Here is a 25689-nt window from a genome sequence, read left to right as displayed (position 1 = left end):
TTAACTGGCCTTGATAAAGGCTAAAATACAGCTTCAGATGCAGTCATTAGCAAGCACAGATTTCTTGTTTGTTTTTTGTTAATTTCTAAGTGATCTGTGCACGTCATAGTAGTCCTAAGCAAGCAGCTGTCAATGTGAGGTGTCAGTCTAAACTTTTCACTGACAGTCTTCAATATTGGGCTTGTTTTAAATTTTGCCAGGAGACATTGAAGAGATGGAGCATCAGGATGATGGACAGGAAGGCAGGGAGAAGCTGGCAGAAGTTGATCCCTGCCCCTCTGAGGGCTGCATGCAGATTGAGCCAACGAGAGACCTGCAGCCTTGTAAGAAGCAGCATTTCACTTTTAGCCTTGTGAATTTATACGGGACCTCTGAGATAAACTCCATTGTAGAAGGAAAACTCTTGAAATTGAGTGGTAATTATTTGTCCTGTTATCCTTTCTCTTGTTCCTCCTTACACCAACAAATTGGCAACAAAAGTTTTTCTTCTCTCTTCTAGCTTTTTCTACACTTGCTATTGACTGGGATTCTGGTACGCGCAGGCTGCTCTTTGATGAACAGGAGGCACAGGTTGTAGTATGCTCTTTTCATAAGTATTCTATGTGTTAACTTAGTACATGGCATAGTACACAGCATGGTACTTCAATAGATCACAGTAATCAACAGTTGAAGTTATGTGTGGCCCCCTGCTTAGAGGCTGGAGTCAACAGTATGGGGTGAGTTGGTTGAGATAAGGCCTGTAGATCTGTTACTGTTCATCTGCTATCAGTGTTCTGAAAAGTAGATACTTTAATTTCTAAGTTGTCTAGTTCATAATCAGATTAATAAGCAGGAAACCACACACACACAGAACCTCCTCCTTACACTTCTTGTTAAGAGACCACACTCAAATGATTGAGTGGCTTGCAGATGAGAGCTGGCTCACTTGAAAGCCAGTATCAACCATGATTGCTCCTCTGGGAGTTGGTAGCTTCTTTGCCCCAGTATCATTTTGGTTTCTGTCAATCACTCGAATACATTTAGCATATGCCATAATGATGTAGCATTTGTTGGTTATTCTCAATGTCATGCAGTGTACTTGAGCTATCCCATATGTTTGCACAGCTATCTTTTTCTAGGAATTTCATAATGTAGTCAGAGAGCAGCTCAGGTTCAGTGGTCTATTTGTCACAAGTGTATGCAGATTGATATTTAATTTTTGCTCTATCGTAGAACTATGTAGAGTGTTTCTTAGATCTGCTTTTGTGTGTTTCCAGTCCTTTTCACACCTTCTAAACTTATTTTTGTACTGAGAAAATGCTAATTCTGGTAGATGTTAGTCCTATTTTATGGCTGCTAGGGTGTGAGGAGCTGTAACTTCGTTGAGGAGCATGGGGAGAGTGATAACTCAGGTGGAAGAGGTGAAAAGGACTGTTCACAACACAAGAAAGGGGTGGCTGGAGGCTTAGGATGATTGTGTGGGTGAAGGGGGCTGGAAATCACCAGCAGTGTGAACTTGGGCACGTTCATTTTCACAGTGGCGAGGATTAAAGTTGATGTCAATTGAATAAAACATGCATCTGTTTCACTAGGCATTTGAAAAGCATGCAAGTGTGTTACAACCGCAGAAGATGAAGGCAGTGGTAGCCCTTAAAGACTGCATAGAGCTCTTTACTACAATGGAAACTCTTGGTGAACACGACCCTTGGTAAGAGCTTCTTTCTCCCTTATTTACTATAAGAGATCTGAGATCACGTGATTTGTCCCAGGATTCTGATAATTTCCCAGGTCTGTCTTTTAGTCTGTGGGAGGTGTCTGCTCTATGCTCAGTCATTCACTCAGTAAGCTGGAGGCATGGGCTAATAAAGAGTGGTTTTTAGCTTGTTTCCTGCCTGCATTTAAAAAAGGCACTGTATATGTAGAGATTGATCTATTTTTAATTCCCCAGCATATGTCTGTCTGTCAGACAGCATCAGAGGAAGCATTTGTGATATCAGTGAAAGCAGGTGGCTACTTTATAGTGCAGGGTTTTGCACTAATTTATTTCCAGCTTGTGCCAGTCCTGAAGCACTCTTAGTTTTACTCAAATCCCTAGTCCAGTAGGATGTTTTACCAACAGAATGAAAGTAAGTGGTAGTTTGGAAACCTCTAAGGCATTGCATGTTCCACAAACCAAAACGACCTTCTGTGAGGCAGGGGCTGAACTACACTATTGATGTGTCCTATGACTTCTTTCAGTTTTCTTATCTGTACTTTTTCCTCAGGTATTGCCCTAACTGTAAGAAGCATCAGCAGGCCACGAAGAAGTTTGACTTGTGGTCTTTGCCCAAGATTTTGGTAGTGCATCTAAAACGCTTCTCATACAGCAGATACTGGAGGGATAAACTTGACACTGTTGTTGAATTCCCTATCAGGTAGGATCCTTCCTTTGAGCTAGTCTTCGTATGAAGAGCTGGTCAAGAGGAATCTTCTTCTGATGTTTCTGTTGTGTGGGCTCGTTATTAATGCTGTAACAGGAACAGATCTGTCTTGTGGTTTGAGCTACAAGACAGCAGGCATGAGTTGGGTAATAGACCCTAGGTGGAGGACACATCAGCAGTTTGCCTGCTGCTCTAATCCCTGTTGCTCTGCTCCTGGGCAGATGGAGTGGGCCAATATGTTACATGTTAGAGGCACTCCTAGGAAAGCTGGGAGCGTGCATCTGCTATGACTGAATCTTTTTTTGGTTTTGTTAATCTTAACATTAATCTGTTCCACGCATCTCAAAGAGCACCGATTAACTGGCAAGTATTTTTTTCCTTTGAAAAAGGATTAAAACGATGGGTTTCCTGCTGAACCAAGTGTATGTAGAGAATTTAGGAAGTTTATTGTGCAGTGTTGCATTTGTAGTCTTGAATGTTGCAAAAGTATGAGGTGAAAGCCTGCCTCATCTGCTGCCTTCTGCTTGTGAGCATTCTGCAACAGGATGCTGGTGTTCTTTGCTACTTCTATTTTACTTTTTACTACACAGGGACATGCTCAGAGCTGTTTTTCATCCAGTACCTCCCTCTCAATCGTTTTGCAGCACACCTTGAGTTTACCAGGACGTGCCTTGTGTTGGACAGCTAATGTTTGGGTCTCTGCACTGATAACTGTTGAACATGAGAGCACAACACTTAGCTTCACCAGTGCTGCCTGCTAACAGAGCTTCACTGATGTGGAAGTGTAGATTGCTGGCATACTGATATTTTTTGATTTCCTTACAGGGGTTTAAACATGTCTGAGTTCGTCTGTGACCCAAGAGGAGGTTCATATGTCTACGACCTCATTGCAGTTTCCAATCACTATGGAGCCATGGGAGTAGGCCACTGTGAGTGATTGTTTTTCTGTTCTTTCATGCAAGGACGTACGCAGGAGGGACTGGAGGAGGGCTCTGTGCACTGTGATTTACAGTAGCACTCTCCAAGGGTTTCTAGTGCAGTGTCAAACATGAAACTGTAGAAAGCTAACTCTTGGACAGCCTTGCACGATTGGTCTGAGTTTTGATTGTCACTGGTGCAGTGCTTCCCTGAGCTGCAATTTCCTCTCCCAACAGACACTGCCTATGCAAAGAACAAGGTGAATGGCAAGTGGTACTACTTCGATGACAGCAGTGTATCGTTGGCTTCAGAAGACCAAATAGTGGTGAGTACTTGGCCTGAAGCTAATCTGAGTTTGTGCTGTAAGCGCGGTCCCTTGCTTTGGGCATTGTGTTTCGAGCCAAGCGACATGGATTATTTCAGTCTTTCAGATTCTTTTGCTTTTTGTTTGGTAGACGAAAGCTGCCTATGTGCTGTTTTATCAGCGCCGAGACAATGAGGAACATGTTGCCCCATCTCCTCCCCAAGAAGAGTGTGACGGCATGGATACCAACTAAGCGCTGCCTCCAGCACTCGGCCGCCGTGTTAGAGGTCCCTCCTAAAGCCATCTCTGAGGCATCTGAAGTTTTTTCTTTCTTCTATAGGAGTCAAGCAGAAAATCTAGCACTGAAAGATTCGGTGCTTGGGGTTACAGAACAGCACCGGAGAGCCAGGAATAGGTGCTGACTCGGATATTTAGAGGCCAAAAATAATATATATTGGAGCTTTGATAAAGTTCTTTTTAAAGTCTGTCTGAGCTGTGTGGCTTGAGGCAGGGGTCAGGGCTGAGCCGGGGCTGTGGGACGTGGACTGAGGTCTGTAGCTGGGGTTGGGGTAGTACAGCCGGAATCGGAGGTCGCAGCTGAGTGTGGTGGGGCCCATGGAGGAGCACGGCGGGTAGGATTCTGTGAATTGGTACAGGGGCTTCCTGTCAACCCTGTGGTGTTGCTGATGGGCCCTGCTTGCGTCAGTGAGGCTTGTGCACCCTTTCTGGAGTCTCTCAATTCAAATCGTTGTACTTCTGGCTTGTCTGTTGCCACCTCTGCCTTTGTACTTCGGTTCCCTTGCTAAGCACCAAAGTTTCTCTTACTTGCATCCTTTCATCTGGTGATGCACTTGAGACTCTTGCGGGCAGTTTTACTCGGCCTCTGTTAGCGATAGGACAAAGGGGAATGGCTTTAAACTAAAAGAGGGGAGATTTAGGTTAGATATTAGGAATTATTTGCTCAGAGGGGAGTGCAGAGCTGGCATTGCTGCCCAGGGCTGTGGGTGTCCTTCCCTGGAGGGACCCTGGGCAGCCCAAGCTGGGGGGGGGCAGCCAGCCTACAGGACGAGTTGAAACTAGATGATCATTAAGGTTCCCTCCAACCCAAGCTATTCTATGACTGTAAACGTGAATGCTGAATCTGTAAGGTTGACAATTCCTTGTCCAATGTGTCCTTTTGCCATAGTTGCTTAGTTTTGCTCCATCCTTCCAACACAACTGGCAAACGCTCTTCCTCTCTTCTACCTTGACCTGACTGGCTCTGTTTCTTGCAGGACTTGACTTCAGCTTTCCTCTTGTATGAGGACTCCTGTGAACAGCAGATTAGGTTAATCCTCAGTGGAGAACTGTTTTTTTTCCCCATTAAAAAAAAATTAGGAAAATTTAGTTTTCATCTGGTTTTGAGGGAGATGTGTAGCTCAAGGTGGTGAACCACACGGCAGATGTCCTCCTTGCAGCCAAGTGCACTGGCAGAACAAAAGGCCAAGAAATACTACTGTCCCTCCTTTGAGATGTGTGTTTGCAGCCACTCTGTTCTCTCTGCACGGTTCCTGTGGCTTCATTGCTGACCGTAGCTGTCTTCTCTGACTGTCAGTGTGACAGCAGTCATTGTTTAACACTGAGCACCCCAGCTCAGCTCCCTTTCCTCTGCTCTGAGCAACAAGCACTGTAGGAGGTCATTGTGTGCCAGTCCTTGGACCTCTGTTGTGCTGTGGTTGTGCAAAAGGAGAGCCAGCTGCTCTCTGTCTGTCCTCCAAGCAAAGGGAAGGGGAGGGGCAGACTCCCATGGTTCCCTGCCAGGGTGTGAGAAGGCTTTGAGGAGGAGGAAGGGCTGTCTCTAGCTGGTGCATAAGTATTATTATCCCCTTCTGCAGAGTTTTGCTTTTAAAGCATTGCAATTTGAGTTTAGAGATGAGAATTGTTTGTTGCTTCAGCTATTCTGCTTTGTGGGTTGTCTCTGTTTTTTACAACTCCTAATATTTTATTTCTGTTCTGAGGGGAGCATCCCAAAAGCAATTTTTAACTGTAGCACTGCACTGAACTACTCTGATTGGCATTTCTCTTAGATTACCCTGAAAGAAAATCACGTGGGCATTCCAAAATGGGGAGGCGGGAGAGGCAAGAGGGGAGTAAAACAGCTTTGTTAGGGCAGCTTCCATCTGAAGTAGCCTTTGTTCTCCTCTTTACCTCTTCTGCTGCACTGACACTGAGAAGTGCATCAGTGGCGCTCAATCTCTGATGCTCAGATGCTGAGCAGACACTGCTGTACTGCAGAAGAAGTGGCCCAGCTCTTATTTTCTGTCTCAGAGCTGATGGCCTTGGCTGGTGTGTGTCTGCTCTAACACCAGGCCTGTTTTTTGGACTAGCACTTTGTAAGCGGCTGGATCTGTTGTATGAAGAGGAAAATTAAAGAGTGGTTTGCACTGAAACTGGGTTTTGTTGTGTTTTCACCTGTTGTTAAGTGTCCTGAAGTGCAGGTTGAGCAGCTGCTGGTTGTGGGGATGCCTGCTGCAGCAGGAGCTCTTGCAGCTGGAACGTGCTGAGTGCTGTGCAGGGGAGCAGTGCAGTGCTGTGTAACTCTGAGTTTGTATTCAATGTTTGCTTTTTCTCCACTGCAGTGCTGTGGTGGTCCTTGCCTTTCTGTGACGTTGAACAGCCTCAATTGTGCTTTCTCATCATTTCTCATCATCCCTCTGCAGACGTGGGGGAGGCTGCATTCCTTCTGGCCATTTTTGCCCCATAGATTCCCTGCTTGTGGCCATACCACTGAAATGGTTGTCCTGCAGCTACTGCAATTTCCTGAGGCATGCTAAATAAATACCATAAGCTGGATAAGATCAAGGAAGCAAGTTAAATGCAACAGGCTTGCATGCATTTAGCGTATGCAGGGAATCTAGAGGATTGTCATCAAGCCTGCAGATCAAGGACAGTTGTGAAGGTGGAAGCCTCATGATGGGGGCTTAAAGCTCGTGCTGTGATTGCAGTGTAACAGCTGAAGGGCTTGGTCTTAGCTAGAGCCTGAGAGAAGGTTAGAACAGCCTCAATATAGAATGGCAGTTACTGAGCTACACTGTGAAATGCTGAGCATCAAAGCATGGCATGAAACTCATCATGGATATCAGTGACTCCAGAGGAATCCATGGTTGCACGTTTCTCTTTGCATCGAAGCAGGGTGGAGTGCAGTGCTCTGGGAAACGAGGCAGAGAGAGAAATAGGGAAGGAATAAACTAACTGGTGAGAATCAAAGCATGTCTTAGGTTGGAGTAAATCTTGAAGATCATCTAGTTCCAAACACCCTGCTATGGGCAGGGTTGCCACCCACCAGCTCAGGCTGCCCAGGATCCCACCCAACCTGTCCTGGAATGCCTCCAGAGATGGGGCATCCGCAGCCTCTCTGGGCAAGTTGTTGCAGTGCCTGACCAACCTCAAAAAACTAAATAAAAAACAGGAGGTTGGAGGACAGGTTAAGTTTTATGTAATAAGTTAGTGGCAAAACCCCGTGCTGATGTCTGCCTTTTGATATTAAAGCAAGAACTTGGAAAGAAGGGAAAGCAAAATGGAAGTTTGCTAAGGTGGAGGTGATCAGGTATTGAGCCGTGCATGGGCTTGCGGGAACATCTCATGCAAGAATGTCATGGGCATGAAATGAAAAACAACTTGAAACACCAGTTGTACTGTCAGTGAAGTAGTGGTATTCAGGAATGAAACCTCTGAGGAAAGAGCAGAGAATGTGTCAGAACTAAGATTCCTGGCAGGAGAGCAAATAATTTGGAAAAGATGGAAGCTCTCAGGCTTCAAGAGCCTGCCCTGAGTTCAAAGGAGAGTCCTTGTGCTGGGAGGCAGTGGGATGCAGGCATCATGCTGATCATACCTCTCCAGTGCACAGGTATGGTGCTCCCATCCCTGATCCTAGGAGGGTGCTGTGATCCTTGGGGACGCATGGCCAGGTGGCAGTGAAAGAGCTGCAACTGCCAAACAGGAGCAGAGGCAGTTGAGACCAGCTGGCATACCCTCTCCCACATCAGGATGAATGCTGTTTGTGGTGCTCTGGCACAGCAAATGCTGCAAGGTAGGAACAACCTAGGAAGGAAACATTCTGGCTGTGCCTGATGGGGCTCAGCTGTGGGGTCACTGCCACCTTGGGATGCTCTTGGAAAAGTCTGTGGTCCCTGAGGACACACTGCTTGGGCCTCAAATGACAGAGTTAAGTAACTACTATTAAACATGGTATGTTTCTTTTATTCTTAGCTTTGCTAAATACATTGGACAGTTTTACGTAACTTTCTTTTCAAATCCTTTTACAAGACACAACAATGCATTCTCAAATTCAGAAGATGGAGGTCTGTAGTTCTTCCTTAAACATGCCTTCAAAATGGAGGTCTTTTGCCATGAGCTCTTCTTCTACATCCTCTAAGGCCCACTGATGATCAGTCAATTCTAAAGCTTCCCATTCCGTCTGCATCAAAATGAAAGAGAGGTAGAGAAAAAAAGATTTGAATCAGATTTAAATCAGATACAACTGTCTTACCAGGTTTGCTTCAGCGTACTGTAGAGCTGCCAGACCTGGGGCAACTTCTATATACCTCATCAGTTATCATCTCTGGTTTTATGAACAGGAAGCCAGAGCGATTCCCTTGGTTGACACGGAGAAAGCAAAAAGGGAATGCAAGTGGAAATACCATACCTTAAATGCTTTGTTAGTATCTGCTGGCATGGCCATCGCTGCCCCTGTCATTTGTTCTTGCATCACCCTGGACTGATCTGCAGCTAGAGAAAGAGAGGTTTATTTTTATTTGCTTCACTAAACAATACTTGGAGCACAGAGCCTCCAGGCTGCACTGGAAAGTTGGAGGACTCACCTCCCCCCTTTCCCCCCCCCAAAACAAAATATTAACTTGTCCATGTGAGTTCTCACAGGACATCTTGTCCCCGTTCCTTACATCTTAGCTAAATTTACTTAAAACATGCAGGCAGATGGAGGAAAATATGGTCCTTTACATTGCCCATCACCATCTTGCCTTGCATGTAACATTAAGTGACTACTGCAGCTTTTGTTAAAACTGATCCTTGCCAGCAATAAAAGCAAAGCTCAGATCAGAAGTGTTCCTGCTTGCCAATTTGATGAGAAGGAAAGCATGGGTTAATTACCACAGAGGTTTACAAGCAGTTAGCTAACAGCTGGTGCAAGAGAGATGAGTAATTGCTGCAGGTGATGTCAAACCTGGCTAGCAGAGGGTAAATTCACAGAAGTGAGAGAGGCTTTTGGGTTGGAAATGTAGAAAGGCTTCCAGAGCAAGTCCTTTAATGAAAGGAGAAGCCAGCTCCTTCCCAGAAGTGACAGTGACTTACCATTATCTTGACCCAGAATGAGGGTATAGATGCTTCTGAGTCCAAACACATTCAAGAAGTACCAGGAAGCAGAGCTCACCCTGAGAAATCAGAATAAGGCTTCAGTTGAAAGATGCCCGTGTGTGACAAACATAGCTTGTGACTTGAGTTCACAAGCATGCACAGGCTATTGGAGGGTTTTTAAAACATTCAGAATATTCCAAATATTCAGCTTTGATTGTGGAGAACACACTTACCAGGATGCATCTAAAGTGAGCAGTTCAATTCCTTGCTGCAGCATTGGTTTGAAGCGCAGTGTCAGAGGAAATGGGACCTTTGCTGAAGGACAAAATGAAACCCAGTTTCACAAGGTAACACAGCATACTTTGAGAGCAGATTGCAAAGCCTGTAGATGTTTCTTTCATTAGATATAGTGTAGTCTGAAGGTAATGCATACAATAACAATGCATACTTTTGCAAAAGCAGTAGTTCTAATATCTATCTTAAAATGAAACCTTTTAAAACCATCACAGCCGAACTATCATAGCTGTTGTTTCAGTGGCTGTGAAGGAAAACGTCTTTTGTTAAGGAAACAGTTACTGCATAAACAAGGAGGAAAAGAACCCACAAAATGGTGAATTTAAGGGAGGCTGTTTGATTTGCAAACTCTGCATTACACAGTAACTGACTGCCTGGATGAGAGGAAAATCCCCTGCATCGACTTGAAGCAGTTTTAATAAATGCTCTTTTCACCACTCTAACTGTTCCAAGTACAATCTGTTTTGTTTGTCATCACATCCAGTACTCTGAAAATAACTTTCCCTCCATTGCTATGGGCCAAGCCAAGGGCTTCACCCTGCTTCCTGCCTGCTGCTTTCAGGCATGGGATCAAATTTCTGATGGAGTCCAGATTCTAGAGGTCCTCCCCCAACGTGGCCAGACCCGCAGGCTGTTATTCCCCACACTTACTTGTGACAAACCCTGAGAATGTCATGTTGATCCAACCGCCGATAAGGATCATAGGCAGAACGTTAGTTACATTCCCTTTCATCATGTCTGTCAACATGGTAGGATCTGTAAATCAAACATTTAACATCATGTAGCAGTGCAGCACGCTAAAGGTAGACAGGAGATACTACTTCACCAAGGTGAGGTGTCTCGAATACAAAACTGAATGAGCGCTAACAACTCTACCCCACTATCTACCTATATCTATTAGTTTCTACTGTCAATCATCAAATATTTTGCAAAATAAAATGAGTAGTCAGCATAGCAGCGGCTGCTGCTGAAAACATCTTTTGTTTTCTGCTGCATATGACCCCCTCCCTTGCTCCAGACCTCTCTGCTGGACCTCTCTGCAAGGCTGCTTACCTAGAAAAGTGACAATGAGCAATTCAGCCAATTTGCTGCTGCTGTCTTTGGTGCCAATAATGAGTTATTTAGAAATGGTCCTGCTAGAGCTGGTGCAGAAAAACGACAGCAGGACTCCCATTTCTGGCAGTGCTGAGGTGCTTGTCTTACAAGACCACAATGCTGAAGTGACCCCACACATGGCTACCTCCCTTCTCCTCTGCCCTCCAGCTTCAGCTCATTTTCCACCTCCACCCTCACATTCACCGAACTCTTTGCCAAGGTGGTTCTCCTTGCTACCTTGGCAGAAAATGACATCTTTTTCTTCCTGCCTCTACTCACCACACTGTAACATACCTGTCATGGGTGAAGGAGGCACCACCTTTCTTTTTGTTTTCTTAAAAAATCCATCTTCTGGGTTATTAAAATAGTATTTCCGGGTCAGGAAAGACTGAAAACAAAAAGAGCCAATGCCAGCATCGTAAGCAATGAAGGACAGCATTGCTTCTTGCTCATTTAAACAACTTAGGAGCTATGTGATGACGTTTTCCTCAGCTACTCCACTACCTGGATGCCCTGAAGCTCGTTATTTCGATGTTCCCCTGAGCGCCAGCTTTCTGTCTTGCTAAAACTCTTGAAATAGTCCTAAGAATGCTCTTAAGAAGAATCCACCTTTCATGCTTTGTGCAAAGCTCCTGTTGTCTCAGCACCGATACCAGACGTCAGACAGTTCCACTCCCCCACCCCGAACTACAGCTTTTACAATACACGGATTAGGCAGCAACGGAGCAAATAGGAGCAGCCGACTCCCTCATTCTCCTGAGTTCTCAATCCCTGCGGGTCTATCGCCAGATGTTAAGCACGGCGCTTTGGAGGCAGGTTTCATTGCAGTGTGCCAAGCCAGGCGGCACCGCCAGGGAGGGGGCAGCGGGGGGCCCAACCCCGCCTCCGGGCTGTCCCACCGTGAGACCAGAGCTGCCCACGCACCTCCGTACCTGCTTCGGGATGTATTTTCCATTCTCCCGCAGGACCCTGCTCCGAATCAGGACTTGGCTGCAAAAGAGAGGGGCGGTGTGAGCGGCGGCGGCGGCACCCTCGGGGAAAGGAAAGGAAGGAGATGGGAAAGGGCCGAGAGGGCGTCGGTGCCGGGGCCTGACCTGTCCGACACCTGCTCCTGTGTGAGGCGCTTGTCGCTCTGCAGCAGGATGGAGACGTAGTGGCGGATCATGCCCACGAAGAAGGTGATGAAGACGATGGGCAGCACCACCCACAGCCGGATGTTGGAATCCAGCAGCAGCTCGGGCTCGCTCATCGTGACTTCGTTCCTGCTCTGTTCTTAACCCCAACCCCGACCCGGCTCCCGCTCGGCCTCCGGCCGCTTCCGGGCCGCCCTAGGCCCCGGCTCCACTTCCGCTTCCGGTGGGCGCCGGAAAGACGTCACTGCGCGCCAGCGGCGGGAAGCTCGAGCTCTGGTAGCGGCTGTGCCGCCTGAGGGGTGGTGGGGAGGAGCGAGGCGGGCTACGATTAGACGGCTTTCTTCTTCAGCTGTAACCTGTAAAGGTGAGTCGAGAACGATTTCCTTGTTCTAAACCCTGTCGCCTACGGGGAGGGGACGGGTCGGAGGGGTTGGTGCTGAGAGAACATCCGCGAAAGCGAAGTGTGGTGCTGTTGACGTGTGACGAGCTCTGACAGCTCAGTACCTGAGCAGTGGGACGAAGGGTTGTGGTGCTGCTCAGCCAGGAGAGCCGCCTGCCTCTGAGAAACGCATTCTTGGCCCGTTTCCCTTCATTATTCGCTGCTTCTTTCTAGGGTTGCTTAAAAACAACCAACAAACTAAAACAATCCAAAAGCCCTCAGCCCAAACTGAGTTAAAATCACATCTCCTGAACTCACGTGGCCTTTTCCCGTGTTCTTACAGGCAGTGACAAAGGATTTGTTACCATGGTTTCGAAAAGGAAGTTGTCTAAAATTGATGCTGCTGAAGAGAGCTCCAAGACAGACCTGCAGAGTAGATGCCCAGGTACAGTGTGGTGAATGGAAACCCTCTGGTAGCAGCAGCAGCAGCTGCCCTACTGATGGCTTTGATGACATCAGCAGCTGCTCGTTAACAACACTATTGATGTTAAACAGTATTATTTTTATGAATAGCAATAAAATAGCAGCGCTAAAAGCAGTACCACGTACCATATCTTTTCTCAGTCCTTGTACCTGTGGTCAGTGTTAACCATCTTGAGCTTCAGTGCCTTTGGAGTCCGTGGGTCAATCCCGTTTGATCAAAACAGATATCTCTAAAGCCAAAGTAACCTCTGTACGTAGCAGAAAGGAAAACGTTTTGCTTTAGCAGGTGGGTGGGATACCCAAGTCACAGTGTAGTGGCAGAACCCAGATCAAATCTGTGCTTTTCAGGGCAGAGGAAGCATGTGCTCCATTCGCTTGTTAGCTGGGAGTAAGGCACTGAAGGTGCCTGTGGTTGTGGAGCACTAAAAGGGGTGAGCCAGAAGTGTTCCCTTGTGGTGTTGTGCTGCAGGGGTAGCTACTTTCTAGAACTGCATTGGGGTTTAAGTTAGCTAACAAGCTGCTGTCAAATAGAGCCTCACAGCACTGCTGTTGATCTGGTTCCGTAAGCGTATACCTGTGTTACTTTGTTACTAGAAGGTTAATTTTGAATTAATTCTTCTTATGAAAGATTCAGGCTTCTCTTTTTTACATGGTAATTTGATGTAGGTTGTCTTGTTTCCTCAGAAACAAAGAGGTCACGGATTTCTGATAAGAGAGCCCCTTCCCAAGGTGGATTGGAGAATGAAGGAGTATTTGAAGAGCTCCTGAGAACATCAGGAATCATACTGAAAGTTGGGGAAGGACAGAATGAAATAGGTATCTGCCCACTTGTGTGTGTGTGAAAACCTGCAAGGTTGGCTGTTACAAAGGAAAGATGTGTGTTACTCTTGGAGGAAGAAAACTCTTGGGACAGTTTTTTCCCATCTTCAGGGAAACTTTCATCTGGCCTCTTATTTGCTCTATGCTTAATGGATCAAACAGTTCTTGCCTGAATACATCACCCAAACTCATTACAGTAGATTTTTAAGTATATACACGCCAAGTCAAAAGACTTTTGAGAAGTTATTGGAGGTAGATGCAATCTAATCTCATTCCAGTTATGATTATGGTATTTTTCTATTAGTCAGACCAAGATGGATGAAATAACTATTGCTTTATTGAGTTACAGAGCTAGGAGCTCTGAAACAGGAAAACAAACTCCTTTTAATTCATACAAGGCCTTCAGCAAATGGAGGAAACATCTGCTGGATAAAGCTGCTTCAGCTTTGCTATGGTTTAAGCAGCTGACAGTTGAGTTGCCACGCAGGGCTCTCCGTGTTCCAGCTCTATGAAACAAGGAAGAATTGGTCCTGTTGCTGCAGTGGGGTTTGGGCAGGAGAAGGCTTTTTTGGGATGGCAGAGGTGTTGGGGTGACTCATTTGTGTGACATTACACGACATGTCACATGAAAGAGCTTTGCTCGTGCTTATGGTACTGATTCTGCTGGATGTTGGTTACTCCGGCACATTAGGCAGATGGACCTTTGAGTTGCACATCTGGTAAGGGTTGTGTTGTACTCTCAAGGACAAAAAAAGAAACTGGGGAATTCTTCCTCTGCTTCCTCATCCCTTGTTCTGTCTTGAATAGGTTTGTCTTCATCTGCAAAAAATGGCAGGAATTTGTCCATCAGGACTTTTTATGCTACTGGCTGCTTTCAGCTCAGTGTGGAGAGAGCACAAGTGGTTACCTTGCTCAGGCTTTTGCTCACAGGAGTTCTTGATAGAGCAAATGCCAAAACAATGGTGAATGATCCTGAGAGCTTGTGTCTTGTGTAGTTATTTTGATGTTATATGACTACAACATGTCAGATTCTTTATTCTCTTTTGAAACTTCTTAGCTGTGGATCAAACGGCTTTCCAGAAGAAGCTCCGCGTGGCTCTGGAGAAACACCCATCATACCCAGGTGTAAGTAACTGCCTGAGCTTTGACAGGAGCCAGATTGGAAATGCAGCCCAGATTCCCTAATCCTCTCAGTGTTGTCATCCCAGCATTTTGGTTTCATTGTTCTTCTGAACACTCAGGAGTGAAGTGATGACCAGCTGGTGTGTCTTACCACCTGTGGTTTGCTTGCTCTGAGATTGGTTTTGCACAGATCCAAACACAACTGCTGTATTTCCCCTGCCATGCCCTATCAAAGCAATTCACTGGCAATATTATTCAATAGGAACAGACTCTTAAGTGAGCAAAATCTCTACCTTACCTTTCTAGTGAAAGCTGTGCTTGGTTTTCTAATAGCTGGGATCTGGCAACATGAAAGCTGCCACAGTGTGATGCTCCTCTCCAGCTAATAAACCTAGCAGGAAACTCCCGAGGCCAACAATTTGAATCCTGCAAATGTTTTTGGATGTAGCTCTTGTCACGTTAAATGTTGCTGTTCTAGCCAAACAGAGGGTTGTGGGTAGTCCCTTTAAGTCAAAGTGAAACATGAGACTGTTGGTTTATAATTGTTTTGTAGAGCAATTTAGAGCATTTAGAGTAGAATTTATCTAGCATTCCTTCTGTCACAGTTTCTGTCTCTGGCTAGCTGCATAGGAAACCTCTTTGCTGGTTTCATCACCTGTTCATGAAAAGCACCCTATAAGACAGCAGTTGATTGACACATCATTTCAGGAAGTGGATAATTTCTCTCTGCTTTCCAGGTTGTGAATGAGTTCATCAGTGGATTGGAATCTCACATAAAGGACAGAAGTCAGTTCAAGAACTGCCTCTTGCCATGCACTCCCGCGCGGACTGAGGGGTCAAGGTCAGGAAAATGTATTTTTGCCCTTCCCCTTGGTCAAAGCTGGTCCATGCTTAATGTCATATAGCACTGAGCTGAGTGGAGGGAAAGGCCATAGCTCTGGCTGATGCATAACAAGACCTGTGTCTTGTGCAACACTGGCTAGTGTAATCCAATTCCCTATTCCATAGCAGTAATTTGTGAAGTGGTAAGTCACAGTACTAACTAACTACCTGTGGCATGAGCTGAGTCCCCTGACATTTAATAGCAAGATCCAATTATTCCATTATTCCAGCTTTCCATGGCTTTTGTTCTTGTCCAAAATACACTGAACTAGCAGTGCTTTCAGCACTGTATCTGGGTCTTCAGTTTCATTCTGAAGAGGCAGACCCTGTCATCTTTTGGTTTGAGTGTTTTCCCCTTTCTTATACCTATGGGAAAACTTTCTCACACCCAACTGCTGGCTTTAGGGCAGCTGAAGCCTCCAGTTTGTTTTGATGCTGGGTTAGGAACATCCAACCAACACATAACTTCTGTTTTTTTAATTTAATACCTTTTAATTTCCAAACTTTCGTATGTTCTAAAACACTGTCAATTCTCACACAGAAAAGATAATTATGAGATGGTTAGGATTGGAATTTGTTAAAACCTGGCAACTGATTTTCATTTTTTACTTCTACAAGAATTCTGTGCTTAGAAATCCTGAAAATGTATTTTCCTGCCAGTTATTGAGTAAAAAGTATATACCCCTAACATACCAGCTCCTTGGTTTAGGGGTGTTTTTGATATATATATATATATATATATATATATATTATATATGAGTCATCATAAATGGATCATAAAAATGTAATGGGAATTGTTAGTCTGCTCACCTCACATGCTTTTACAACTGCAGTGGAATGTTTCACCTTGCAGGACTCTGGTGCACTCATACTGTGAAAGCCTCATTAAGCTGCTGCTTGGAATTAAGATCTTACAGGTATGTACATCTTAGTTTGCTCTTTATGGTGGTATTGATTTATTTAGGGACCCTCTTGCTTATGTAAGTAGTGGATGAGTAGAACTGATGAGGCAGATGAGGATGCAGCTGGAAAAGTGTCTCATTTCTTGTTTCCTTTGGGACACAAAGATGCTCTGTGCCTGGTGCGTGTGGCTCATAAGGAGAGAGATGGATCTGGCTTTGTTTGCTCTTAAGAGAATGTTAGGGGAGACCTTGTGGTCTGTACCAATGTAGTTGTATGGTGTAGAGAAAACAGCCAGTCTTCTCAGAGGTTGGTGGGCAGGATGAGAGATGACAGCCAAGTTAAACATGGAAAGTTCTGATAGAATTTAACCACTTCTACTCTGGAAGTAGAAGTTCATAAACCTCATTCATAAAACTTAAGAGGTGCTTAAAATCAGAGAAGTCCTTCGTCTGTCCTTGATGGTTAGCCCCATTTTGAGCAAAGGGGTGGACCAAAGATCTCCAGAGTTCCTTTCCATCCTAAACTTTTTTTAATGTTTGAATTACAGCCCCGAACAAGTATTATATTGGGGCAATCAATACGGAAGGACATAGACCTTTCCAAGACTTATTTGGATGTATAGGGAACTCAGTTCACTTAGATCTTGTATCAGTCATCTCCCCTTCCTGCAGTTGCTGGTGGCAGATGTAGAAGTGGGAAAGTCCTGGCTTGTCTTTTCCTCTGCCTTGACATGGAAAGGAAGGGGAAAATGAACGTGGAGGTCCTTGTACAAAAATGTCACAGCAATAAGGCAAATCATTCTCTTTTCCTTTTGTCTTTTCCCTTCCCAAATGTGGCCCCAAAGACAGCTGCTTCCAGTCCTATAGTGCAGCTGAAGCTCCTGCTCCACTGGTTTCCCTGGGAACTAAAAACCAATCATACAAGTGAAGCAAAACGCACTGAGGTGATATTTCAACAATGTGGATGTGGTTGTTTTAGTGTGTGTTTCAAAGCATTGCGTCAATAGCAAGTTCTGCTGAGTTGTATAATAGCTGCATCAACACGTGTGGAGTTGAACATGCTATCTCTCACCACGGTGTGAGAAACCTGAGAGCAGCTGTGGATTTAAACACCCCTTAAAGTGCTTTTAAAATTTCTTGCCTTCAATTCAGAAGAAAAATGGATTCCATTTGAGCCAGGATTCAAGGGGTAAAGAATCAGATTTGCAAAGGAAATGGCAAAAACATGTGGGCAGTTTTCAAACCATTCTCAAGTTGTTGCTTTGGATTCCTGTGAAGTGAAAAGCAACTCAGCTGGGGCTGACACAGAGAGCCCAGTTTGGTCCAGAGTAATTAGAAATCCTGGCCATCTGCTCTGCTTCAGTTACATTATGCAGATAGCTTGCAAGTTGTGTTTTTCAGCTTGCAGGCTGAGTGCCTCCTTTCTGGCATTAGGGAAGAGATGTCTTATATAGGAAGTATTTTTGCTCATCCTTTGGAATCTTTTATTCTCTGTGTATATTCCATCTTTTCATAGCAGGGCCCCAGTACAAGCAGTAAGTCATCAGCCTAACAATGTCCTTTTGCCTTTCTTACAGCCTGCTGTTGTAACACTGCTGTTGGAAAAGATCCCCGAATTCTTTTTTGATGTGTGAGTACAGACTGCTTTCCCTCTATCTTGAAATGTACTTCCTTATTTTGAACAATCACCACTGTTTGACTTTCATTGTTATTTCAAACTTACCTACGTTGATGTCTGCACTGCTGTATTGAAAACTATCATCATTCATCCATGTGTAAAATCATCTGTGGGTACACGTCTTTTAAAATGGTGGGTGCACATAGCAGAAGACAAAGTAATAGGAGGTGAAACACATCCCCCCCCATGATTCACTATGCTTCTGTTAGCTGTTGGCACCAACACTGGAAGTATTTCAGCAAAGGGACTATGAGGTATCCTGCTATTTAAACAAGAGGAAAGTGGCTGGCAGAGTTCTATGTGGCTGTTAGATGCAAGCAGACCTCCTTTTAAGAATGCAGTTTGTAGTCAAACAAGGAGAATAGAAGAAGCATCTGTTGTTTTTTCTTGAATGGAGAACATGGTGGTACGTTTTGCAGTGGGAGGAGATCCTGTGGAGATCTGGGTTGTTCAGCATGTCTGTAAGTGGAAAAAGGGAATGAAAAGTGAGGTAACAGCTGATGGCAGCAGATTTTCAAGCTAATCAAATCTAAAATGGAATGTGAAGAGCAATAGAAGTTTCCTGTTTAACTGTGGGATGAGAAACAGCATTCATTACAACTAATCTGTAACTGCAAATTGACTGGACAATTTCAGCCCAAACTGACATAAAAGCATATCTGAAACCTGTCAGACTTGTATGGTTTTCATGTCACTTGATGCCTGGATGGAGAACATCCAATTTATTAACCTACTGCAGGAACAGTGTATAACCTTACAGGGTTCCATGTTGCAGAGTGTAGAGGTCTGAAATAATTGTGGTTGTTCTTGTTTTTTTTTTTTTTAAAGGCTGATGAGGGGAAACTACTGGCAGATAAATATATTGCTGGATAGTAGGCATGAGGGACTGGGCACCAGCTTCTGCCTTGGGAAATTAACTGTTGTTGGAGGCTGAGTGGAAACTCAGGGATAAGATGGCTCTGTGCATGCTCTCTTTCTTACAGCTTAGTCAAATGCATCTATCACCAACAGCAGCTGGGGACAAGGACACTGGGCTCAGGGGAGATTTAGTCTAAGCCAGCATAGCCACACTTCTGGTGGCACAGGAGATCCGAAGTGAGGCCACGTTGCTTGTGTTGTAATTGGGATGTTGCTGGTAGTGCTCTGAGACAGGTTGTAGTATCCCTTATTTGTGTGTACGGTGAGAGGTAGGGTTCCTTCACAGTGCTAAAAGCTCTACGTTTATATTCTCATAATGGAATTTGAATAGTTGGTTAATGTGACTTTCATTCCATGATTTTGCTGACCAGCAGCAAAGCCTTGGAGTCTGTCTGTGGATCTGACTCAGCTGTGTTTCATTTCTGTCGTTTTAGTGTGGGTACCTTTGGAACAAACTTCCCTCGGCTCATTGTCAACCAGTTTAAATGGCTCGACGGTCTTCTTGACAGCCAGGTGGGTACTGATGGCACAGCCACTGCATGCTTTTCCACTTACCGTCTGGAACACCTCTCAGGTGGGCTGAGCTCAGTTTTGATGCTAATACAAACAGGTGTTTCCATATTCCCACCCTGAATAAATTAAGTACTCTATGAAATTTAATTCTTATTCATATTCTTTCCTTCAGTAACTTCTGAACGTCCCCTTTTATTTTCCTCTTCTCTTGCTATAACTCTTTCATATTTTCTTCATAAATTTGTATCTATACATAGCTATCCACATTTTGAAGCAGTAGCTGGCAGAAAGTTACAGTCTCCTCTTATTTAATTATAACGAGATACTGGATACTTGCCAGCGTCTGGGGATGGATTCTCTGTTCTGGCTTTGGTGGTTTCTTTCCTTCTTTCCCTTTTTACATCAGCAGCCTCTGTGAGTTACTTTGTATTAAAGGGCTGTTGCTAAGGAGAGTCCCAGAACAAAGAGAATTCAGAATTCATACCAAACTCTGGAAAGCTTGCTGTTGTGTTTCCCACTTTCCTTCCCTCAGCAAGACATGCAAGTACTACCTGTAAAATGCTGTTGTTCCTGAAAGTCTATGCTACAATTCCCTGCTCCAGCATGACAATGAGTTAAGGGACAGTTGGCACAAATCCAAATGAATGACTTGTGCATAATATTGTTGTCATTCTAAGGAACCACTTGCTAGTGGTGAGACTCACCTGTTTTACAAGTGATCCTCTTCTCTGCAGGATCTTGTCAAGAAGTTAATGCAGATGCTTAGCGTGTCTCCTGTACCAATCCAGCATGATATTATCACCAGTTTACCTGAGATCCTGGAGGATTCCCAGCAAAATGAGGTTGCCAGAGAGCTGAGGTACAGCTAATTCTATTTTTTTTCCCCTCTTCTTTCTTGAATAGAAAAAAAATATGCATGAATGCAGGTTGCACCAGGACTGACTAAAGCTACATGGCAGCAGGATGTTTTCTACATGCTGTTATAGTCTCAAAGAATTCTAAATGCTCCAAAATGGTCTAAAACATTAAGTTCTTCAGTGAGTGTAGCACAGACTGATGATAGAATCATAGAATGGTTTGGGTTGGAAGGGACCTTTAAGATCATGTAGTTCCACCCCCCTGCTAATGGCATGGATACCTCCCTCTAGCCCAGGTTGCTCACATCCCCATCCAGCCTGGCCTTGAATGCTTCCAGGGAGGGGGCATCCTCTCTGGGCAGCCTGTTGCAGTGTCTCATTGCCCTTACAGTAAAGAATTTCTTCCTAATATGTAGTTAAAAGTTTACCTAATATCCAGTTTAAGGCCATTTTCCCTGATCCTGTCACTACCTGCCCTTATAAAAAGTTCCTTCCCAGCTTTCCTGTAGGCCCCCATCAGGTCCTGGAAGGATGCATAAGGACTCCTCGGAGCCTTCTCAGAGAGCCTCAGCTCTCTCAGCCTGTCCCCATAAGAGAGGTGCTCCAGCCCTCTGATCATCTTTGTGGCCCTCCTCTGGACCCGCTCCAGCAGCTCCATGTTCTTGTGCTGGGGGCCCGAAACTGGATGCAGTACTGCAGGTGGGGTCTCACAAGAGCAGAGTAGAGGGGTAGTTACGTCCTTTGACCTGTTGGTCACATTTGTCTTGATGCAACCCGGGATACAGTTGGCCTTCTCGGCTGCAAGTGCACATTGCCAGCTTGAATTTAGTCTTTCATCAACTGACACCCCCAAATCCTTCTCCTCAGGGCTGCTCTCAAGCCATTCTCTGCCCAACCTGTGTCTGTGCTTGGAATTGCCCCAACCCAGGTGCAGTACCTTGCACTTGGTCTTGTTGAACTTGATGAGGTTGGCACGGGCCCACCTCTGCAGCCTGTCCAGGTCCCTTTGGATGGCATCCCTTCCCTCTGGCATGTCAGCTGCACCTCTCAGCTTGGTGTCATCTGCAAACTTGCTGAGGGTGCACTCGATCCCACTGTCCATATTGCCTACAAAGATGTGAATGATCCAGCAGAAACACCTAACTGGAATCTGTCTGTGATCAGTCACTTGGGTGTTACTAAAGGCAGTTTTAGATTTGGTTTGGGTTATGCTACAATAAGGGTCAACATTGTTTTTATGAATTTTTAAAAAAAAGCTCAAAACACAACAGAATAGACTTGTTCACAAAGCAGAACCTTCTAATTATTTTACATACTTCTCTCAAGTATATTTACTGACATGAAGAAGAGGATGACCTAATATCAAGAGATCCTTCCAGAGTGTGCCAGCTTATGCTGTCCCTTACACCTGTCTCTTCTATATATACTGATTTAATTATACACACCAGTGTTTTTCCTCCTGGCCATTACACAATTCACTTACATTTATGCCTATACTAATTATCATTTCACTCTGATAGTTATTATTTCAGCCTACCCCTGACAAGTACATCTTATTTCTGGTACTCTCAGGCTTTTGTTTTCCTATTTGTATTTTTGCAAAGTTGAGAGTCTAAAGACTAATAGCAAGACATTTATTTGCATATTCTCAGTAGCCTCTAGCCATGTCTGGTGTGGGAAAGTACTCAGTGCTTGTTATAATGAACTAGGGAGTATAAATAGAACTATCAAGAAGCAGAGAGGTGATTTCACCTCACATAATTCAAGTGGAACTCATTAATAGAGAAAGTTTATAAGAAACTTAGATGGCAGCCAAGAATGAATACATGAATTCCAGAGAAATTAAGTCCACAATGCTGTTAAAGCACAGCTGCTGTCCCTTGTTCAGTAAGTTGCTAAAACTCTACTTGCTGGAAACCAGACCAGGCACAGAGCTGTGACTATAGTGTTTAGCAAAGCAGCTGGCTTTCAAGGCTTCACAGAACGTCTTTGTTAGCAAAGTATTGTCTAAAACATACATGTCGAGCAAGAAACAACTGTAGATAGCAAACTGGAAAACAAACAGAGCTGAAACATGCCTTCTGTTGTAACAGCCTCTGTATTGCCATACCAGTACCTGACCAGCAAAGGGATTCTCAAGTTTAATAGGGTCCAAGTAAAGCCCCAGCAGTGTACCTGAGAACAGAGCTGTGCTGCCCACTCCTGTTGTTGTGTGGCTTTAAGGAGGAAATTGCAGAAGAAGTGGCTGGGGCCTGATCCAAGAGGTACTGCAGGGAAAGCCAAAGGGCCCTTTTGAGGAACCTTTTATTGGCAGAGGCACCTACTACAGCTCTTACTTGATGCATTGTTTACTCTCCTCTCCTCTCCTCTCCTCTCCTCTCCTCTCCTCTCCTCTCCTCTCCTCTCCTCTCCTCTCCTCTCCTCTCCTCTCCTCTCCTCTCCTCTCCTCTCCTCTCCTCTCCTCTCCTCTCCTCTCCTCTCCTCTCCTCTCCTCTCCTCTCCTCTCCTCTCCTCTCCTCTCCTCTCCTCTCCTCTCCTCTCCTCTCCTCTCCTCTCCTCTCCTCTCCTCTCCTCTCGCAGATGGGTTCCCTTCCCAGCTTTGCCAAAATGCCCTTCTAAAGATTTTCTGTTACTCAGTCTTCCCTGCTCCTCGTACACCTGCTAACATCTGGGGCTTAGAGCCCTCCAGTGGCTTGTAACGATCCTTTGTTAATGGCTAGGCAGTGGCAACACGTTCTCCCTTAGGTATAAAGTCAGGTTAAGTAATATACTAGCAATCCCCCTTTTTTTTCCTGTTTATAATGAAACCAGGACCTACCAAATTTCAGGTTCTTACCTGAGGCTGCTGCCAGGCTTTTCTCCATGCTCCCAGCTATTCCAGCATTGGAAAAAGGTAGAGTCTTCATATCAGCTTCATGTGAGCAACCACAGAATAATAATTCATTGTGTTCAGAGAGCGATAATTTAGGGAGCAAGGTTTCTATAAAATCAGTGGTGTATGTTTTCTGTTCCAAAGATATTTGTGGCGAACACAAAAACTACTAGAATCTTACAGTTTACTAAAGATGCATTCATGGTTATATTAAGAAGGTGATTTGTTTTCTTTTCTTTGCACATCAGCTGCTTACTGAAACAGGGCAGACGGCTCACAGTTCCAATTCTGGATGCTCTTTCTCGTTTGGATCTTGATGCAGAACTTCTGGCTGAGGTAAGAGCTTTCACTGGGTGGTCAAGCAAACTCTTCTAGGCTCTTCCCTTTTGTAAGTCAATTGATAATGATGGCGCCAAGCTGCTCTTGGAAGTGCCAGGTGATATGATAAGGAGCAGTGGGCACAAATTACAGCCTAGGGGGCTCAGATTGGACACTTGGAAAATGGGTTAGGGTCTACAGTACTAACGTGGATTATGAGAGCAGCAGGGAGGAGAATGGTTGTGGCTATTCCTGAAGATCCTCAAGATTTAGCAAAACTGAAGCTAGTCTGATCTAGTAACAGTGATATTCCTGTCCTGAGCAGAGGGTTGCATTAGAGTCCTCCAAAGATCCCTCTCAGCCACCTACTCTGTATTTCTATGAACCATATTATTGCAGCTAACCCACGTTGCTCTCCCCTCAGGTGCGGCAGTCTGCCATGACCATTGTGCCTTCTGTAAAACTGGAAGATTTGCCTGTGGTCATAAAATTCATCCTCCATAATGTCAAGACTGCAGATGCCGTAGAGGTACGGTGCTTTCCCTCTACTAAAGACCAATATGTTTTATAATCCAGTGCATGTTTTAACAGAGGCTGTTCATTCTACACACAAAGGTGTATGCTTTGGTAGTTCTGAGTAAAATGTTAGTATTGTCAAGGGTCAAAGCACATGTGGAAAGCAGCTGTCCTTTGACATGGATTTGGTTATGCTTTGAGACGTGAAATTGAAATCTGCTCCTTTCTGCTAGCAGATTTTTCTCATTTGTTTTTAGAACTTGTAATTCTCTTTTCATTGTCAACATTATGAAATTATGTTAAGCTCCTAGACCAAAGAACTTTTTGAAACACATTTAAGCCTTTGAATTCTATCTAAGAATTTTCACTCGTTAGAACTTTTAAGGGTTCTAAACTCCCAAACTGTCCAACAGAACTGGGATTGTAACTTGGTAATTCTCTTGTTTTCTCCACCAAATTCTGTTCTAAATACTACTTAGGAAACATTCCAAAAAGGATGGTTCTTATGTTTGGAGGGCTGTTCTCATTCTCCCTTGTAAGACTCCTTGGCTGAGCCAATCTTGCTGAATGGTTGAACATCGATTTTTATACTGCTTTGAGAAAACCTCAGCAGAAGTCAGATATGGATTGTAATCTGCCCAGATCTTCAAGGGAGATTGCTGTGAAAAATGTACGCCTATAACATGCAACCCAACCTGTGCTGATCTGTGGTTTGACAGCAGCATGCCCCAGAATTCCTGCGGCTGTCTCATATCCCGTTCTGCTGCTAAACAAAAGAAAATCAGTTAACAGCAGTGTGTCATGTATATAGGTGGGAACTTCTTGGGTTAACCTTTAAGAAAACCTTATCTGCTTTCTGCATGCACGCACTCCTGCCATCTTAATAAGATGATGAAGTAATTAAAAAGTTGAGCACAGCTAAATGTTTAGACATCTTCACAGACACATGAGTATTGGATTTGTAATTCTAGGGTTATTCTGAGGGATTTTTATTTAAGTTTTCCTTAGCTTTTTTCTTTCCCCCCTCGTATGTCAGAACAGTTTGTGCATGGATTTGTTTTACAGGTGATTTCTGATCTTCGTAAGAGCTTGGATCTGTCATCATGCGTTCTGCCTCTGCAGCTGCTAGGTTCCCAGAGAAAGCTTAAGAGCCAAGCCCAGGCCAGGTAACTATTCTGTGATTCTGCAGTGGTGAGATGGTACAAGAGGCCTTCATGTCTTCTTCATCTGGTCTCAGAGATGCACCTGCTTACATTCATTCTAATTTGTCCTGACAAATTACAAAGTGCTGACACTTCTCTTCCATCCTACTTGGTGCTAGCATAACACATTTATCAATCCTTGTCCAGCCAATGTGTGTTGGTTGAATGAAGGTTGATGAACTGTCCTGGCTTGAGTGAAACATTCAGCTATCAGAATAAATCTACTGGGAAAGAAAATCTGTCTTTCATTCTTGGTGTCAGCTTCAGAGGCTGAATTGGCAGCTGGGATTTATTTTCTTATTCTGAGCAACTCATCACCTTTCTGTGAACCCCCTTCTAGTGCTCAGACTCTGCAAACAATATACTGACATGTTTCATTGTAAAGCAAAAATGTTCACCTTAATTTAGCAGCTCCCCCAGCTTATCTCTACCCATCATTTTTTTTTTCTTTTGTTTTTCTGCATTTATCTGGTGCATTGACAAGTGCCCTGTGCATAGCTTGCATCCTTTCACCAAAATCAGAGAGAATACAAGAAGCCATCTGCATCCACATCTGCATGAGGGTACATAGCCCCATTTGTAATGAAGGTGTTTGCTGCAAGTTCATCTTTAGGTTCCCCTAGTATATCTTTGGTCCTGCAGTGTCTGCTTCCACCCTGTTCTGAATCTCCCTGCCCTTACCAAAGCATTCCCTCTACAGAATTGCTGCTTTCCATAACTGCTGTGATTGCTA

The 25689-nt window shown here is 44.5% G+C and overlaps 4 protein-coding genes across 5 annotated transcripts in view; 2 read left to right on the top strand and 2 right to left on the bottom strand.

Annotated features, from left to right (window-relative positions):
• Positions 1–6051, top strand: part of USP4 (ubiquitin specific peptidase 4) — a 31194-nt gene extending 25143 nt beyond the window's left edge. The window contains exons 16-22 of the mRNA NM_001006134.2: positions 201–416; positions 500–570; positions 1572–1687; positions 2244–2393; positions 3225–3328; positions 3554–3642; positions 3773–6051. Of these exons, the coding sequence (NP_001006134.2) occupies positions 201–416; positions 500–570; positions 1572–1687; positions 2244–2393; positions 3225–3328; positions 3554–3642; positions 3773–3874 (848 nt within the window). The 3' untranslated portion in view covers positions 3875–6051. The remainder of the gene's footprint in view (positions 1–200; positions 417–499; positions 571–1571; positions 1688–2243; positions 2394–3224; positions 3329–3553; positions 3643–3772) is intronic.
• The window catches only part of LOC101747452 (serine/arginine repetitive matrix protein 2-like), a 500571-nt gene that overhangs the window by 424566 nt on the left and 50316 nt on the right, over positions 1–25689 (bottom strand). The window lies entirely within an intron of this gene.
• Positions 7840–11705, bottom strand: EMC3 (ER membrane protein complex subunit 3). 2 transcript variants are annotated; one of them, NM_001198612.2, is made up of 8 exons: positions 11457–11705; positions 11295–11352; positions 10657–10750; positions 9919–10023; positions 9207–9288; positions 8971–9050; positions 8306–8388; positions 7840–8077 (listed from the first exon to the last, which is right to left on the bottom strand). In NM_001198612.2, exons 1-8 carry the CDS (start codon positions 11609–11611, stop codon positions 7949–7951), a joined length of 786 nt encoding a protein of 261 aa, NP_001185541.1. In that variant the 5' UTR covers positions 11612–11705; the 3' UTR covers positions 7840–7948. The 2 variants fall into 2 exon arrangements, with proteins under 2 accessions (NP_001185541.1, XP_046755830.1); XM_046899874.1 differs by having other exon boundaries at positions 8306–8382.
• FANCD2 (Fanconi anemia complementation group D2) overlaps positions 11733–25689 on the top strand; it is a 46078-nt gene continuing 32121 nt past the window's right edge. The window contains exons 1-12 of the mRNA NM_001039261.5: positions 11733–11859; positions 12218–12319; positions 13042–13173; positions 14234–14301; positions 15036–15139; positions 16034–16097; positions 17660–17712; positions 19113–19191; positions 19926–20050; positions 23169–23256; positions 23663–23767; positions 24820–24920. Of these exons, the coding sequence (NP_001034350.3) occupies positions 12241–12319; positions 13042–13173; positions 14234–14301; positions 15036–15139; positions 16034–16097; positions 17660–17712; positions 19113–19191; positions 19926–20050; positions 23169–23256; positions 23663–23767; positions 24820–24920 (998 nt within the window). The 5' untranslated portion in view covers positions 11733–11859; positions 12218–12240. The remainder of the gene's footprint in view (positions 11860–12217; positions 12320–13041; positions 13174–14233; positions 14302–15035; positions 15140–16033; positions 16098–17659; positions 17713–19112; positions 19192–19925; positions 20051–23168; positions 23257–23662; positions 23768–24819; positions 24921–25689) is intronic.

Source organism: Gallus gallus, chromosome 12 (assembly GCF_016699485.2).
Source record: "Gallus gallus isolate bGalGal1 chromosome 12, bGalGal1.mat.broiler.GRCg7b, whole genome shotgun sequence".
NCBI classification, from domain to species: Eukaryota; Metazoa; Chordata; class Aves; order Galliformes; family Phasianidae; genus Gallus; species Gallus gallus.
This window is presented reverse-complemented; position numbering and strand designations above follow the sequence as displayed.

Coding starts and splice junctions, on each gene's coding strand:
- EMC3 (NM_001198612.2), bottom strand. CDS start 11,611: ATGAGCGAGCCCGAGCTGCTGCTGGATTCCAACATCCGGCTGTGGGTG. Junction 10,024..10,656: donor GCCTCCTTCACCCATGACAG/GTATGTTACAGT, acceptor TTTGATTTACAG/ATCCTACCATGTTGACAGAC. Junction 9,051..9,206: donor CTCACTTTAGATGCATCCTG/GTAAGTGTGTTC, acceptor CTGATTTCTCAG/GGTGAGCTCTGCTTCCTGGT.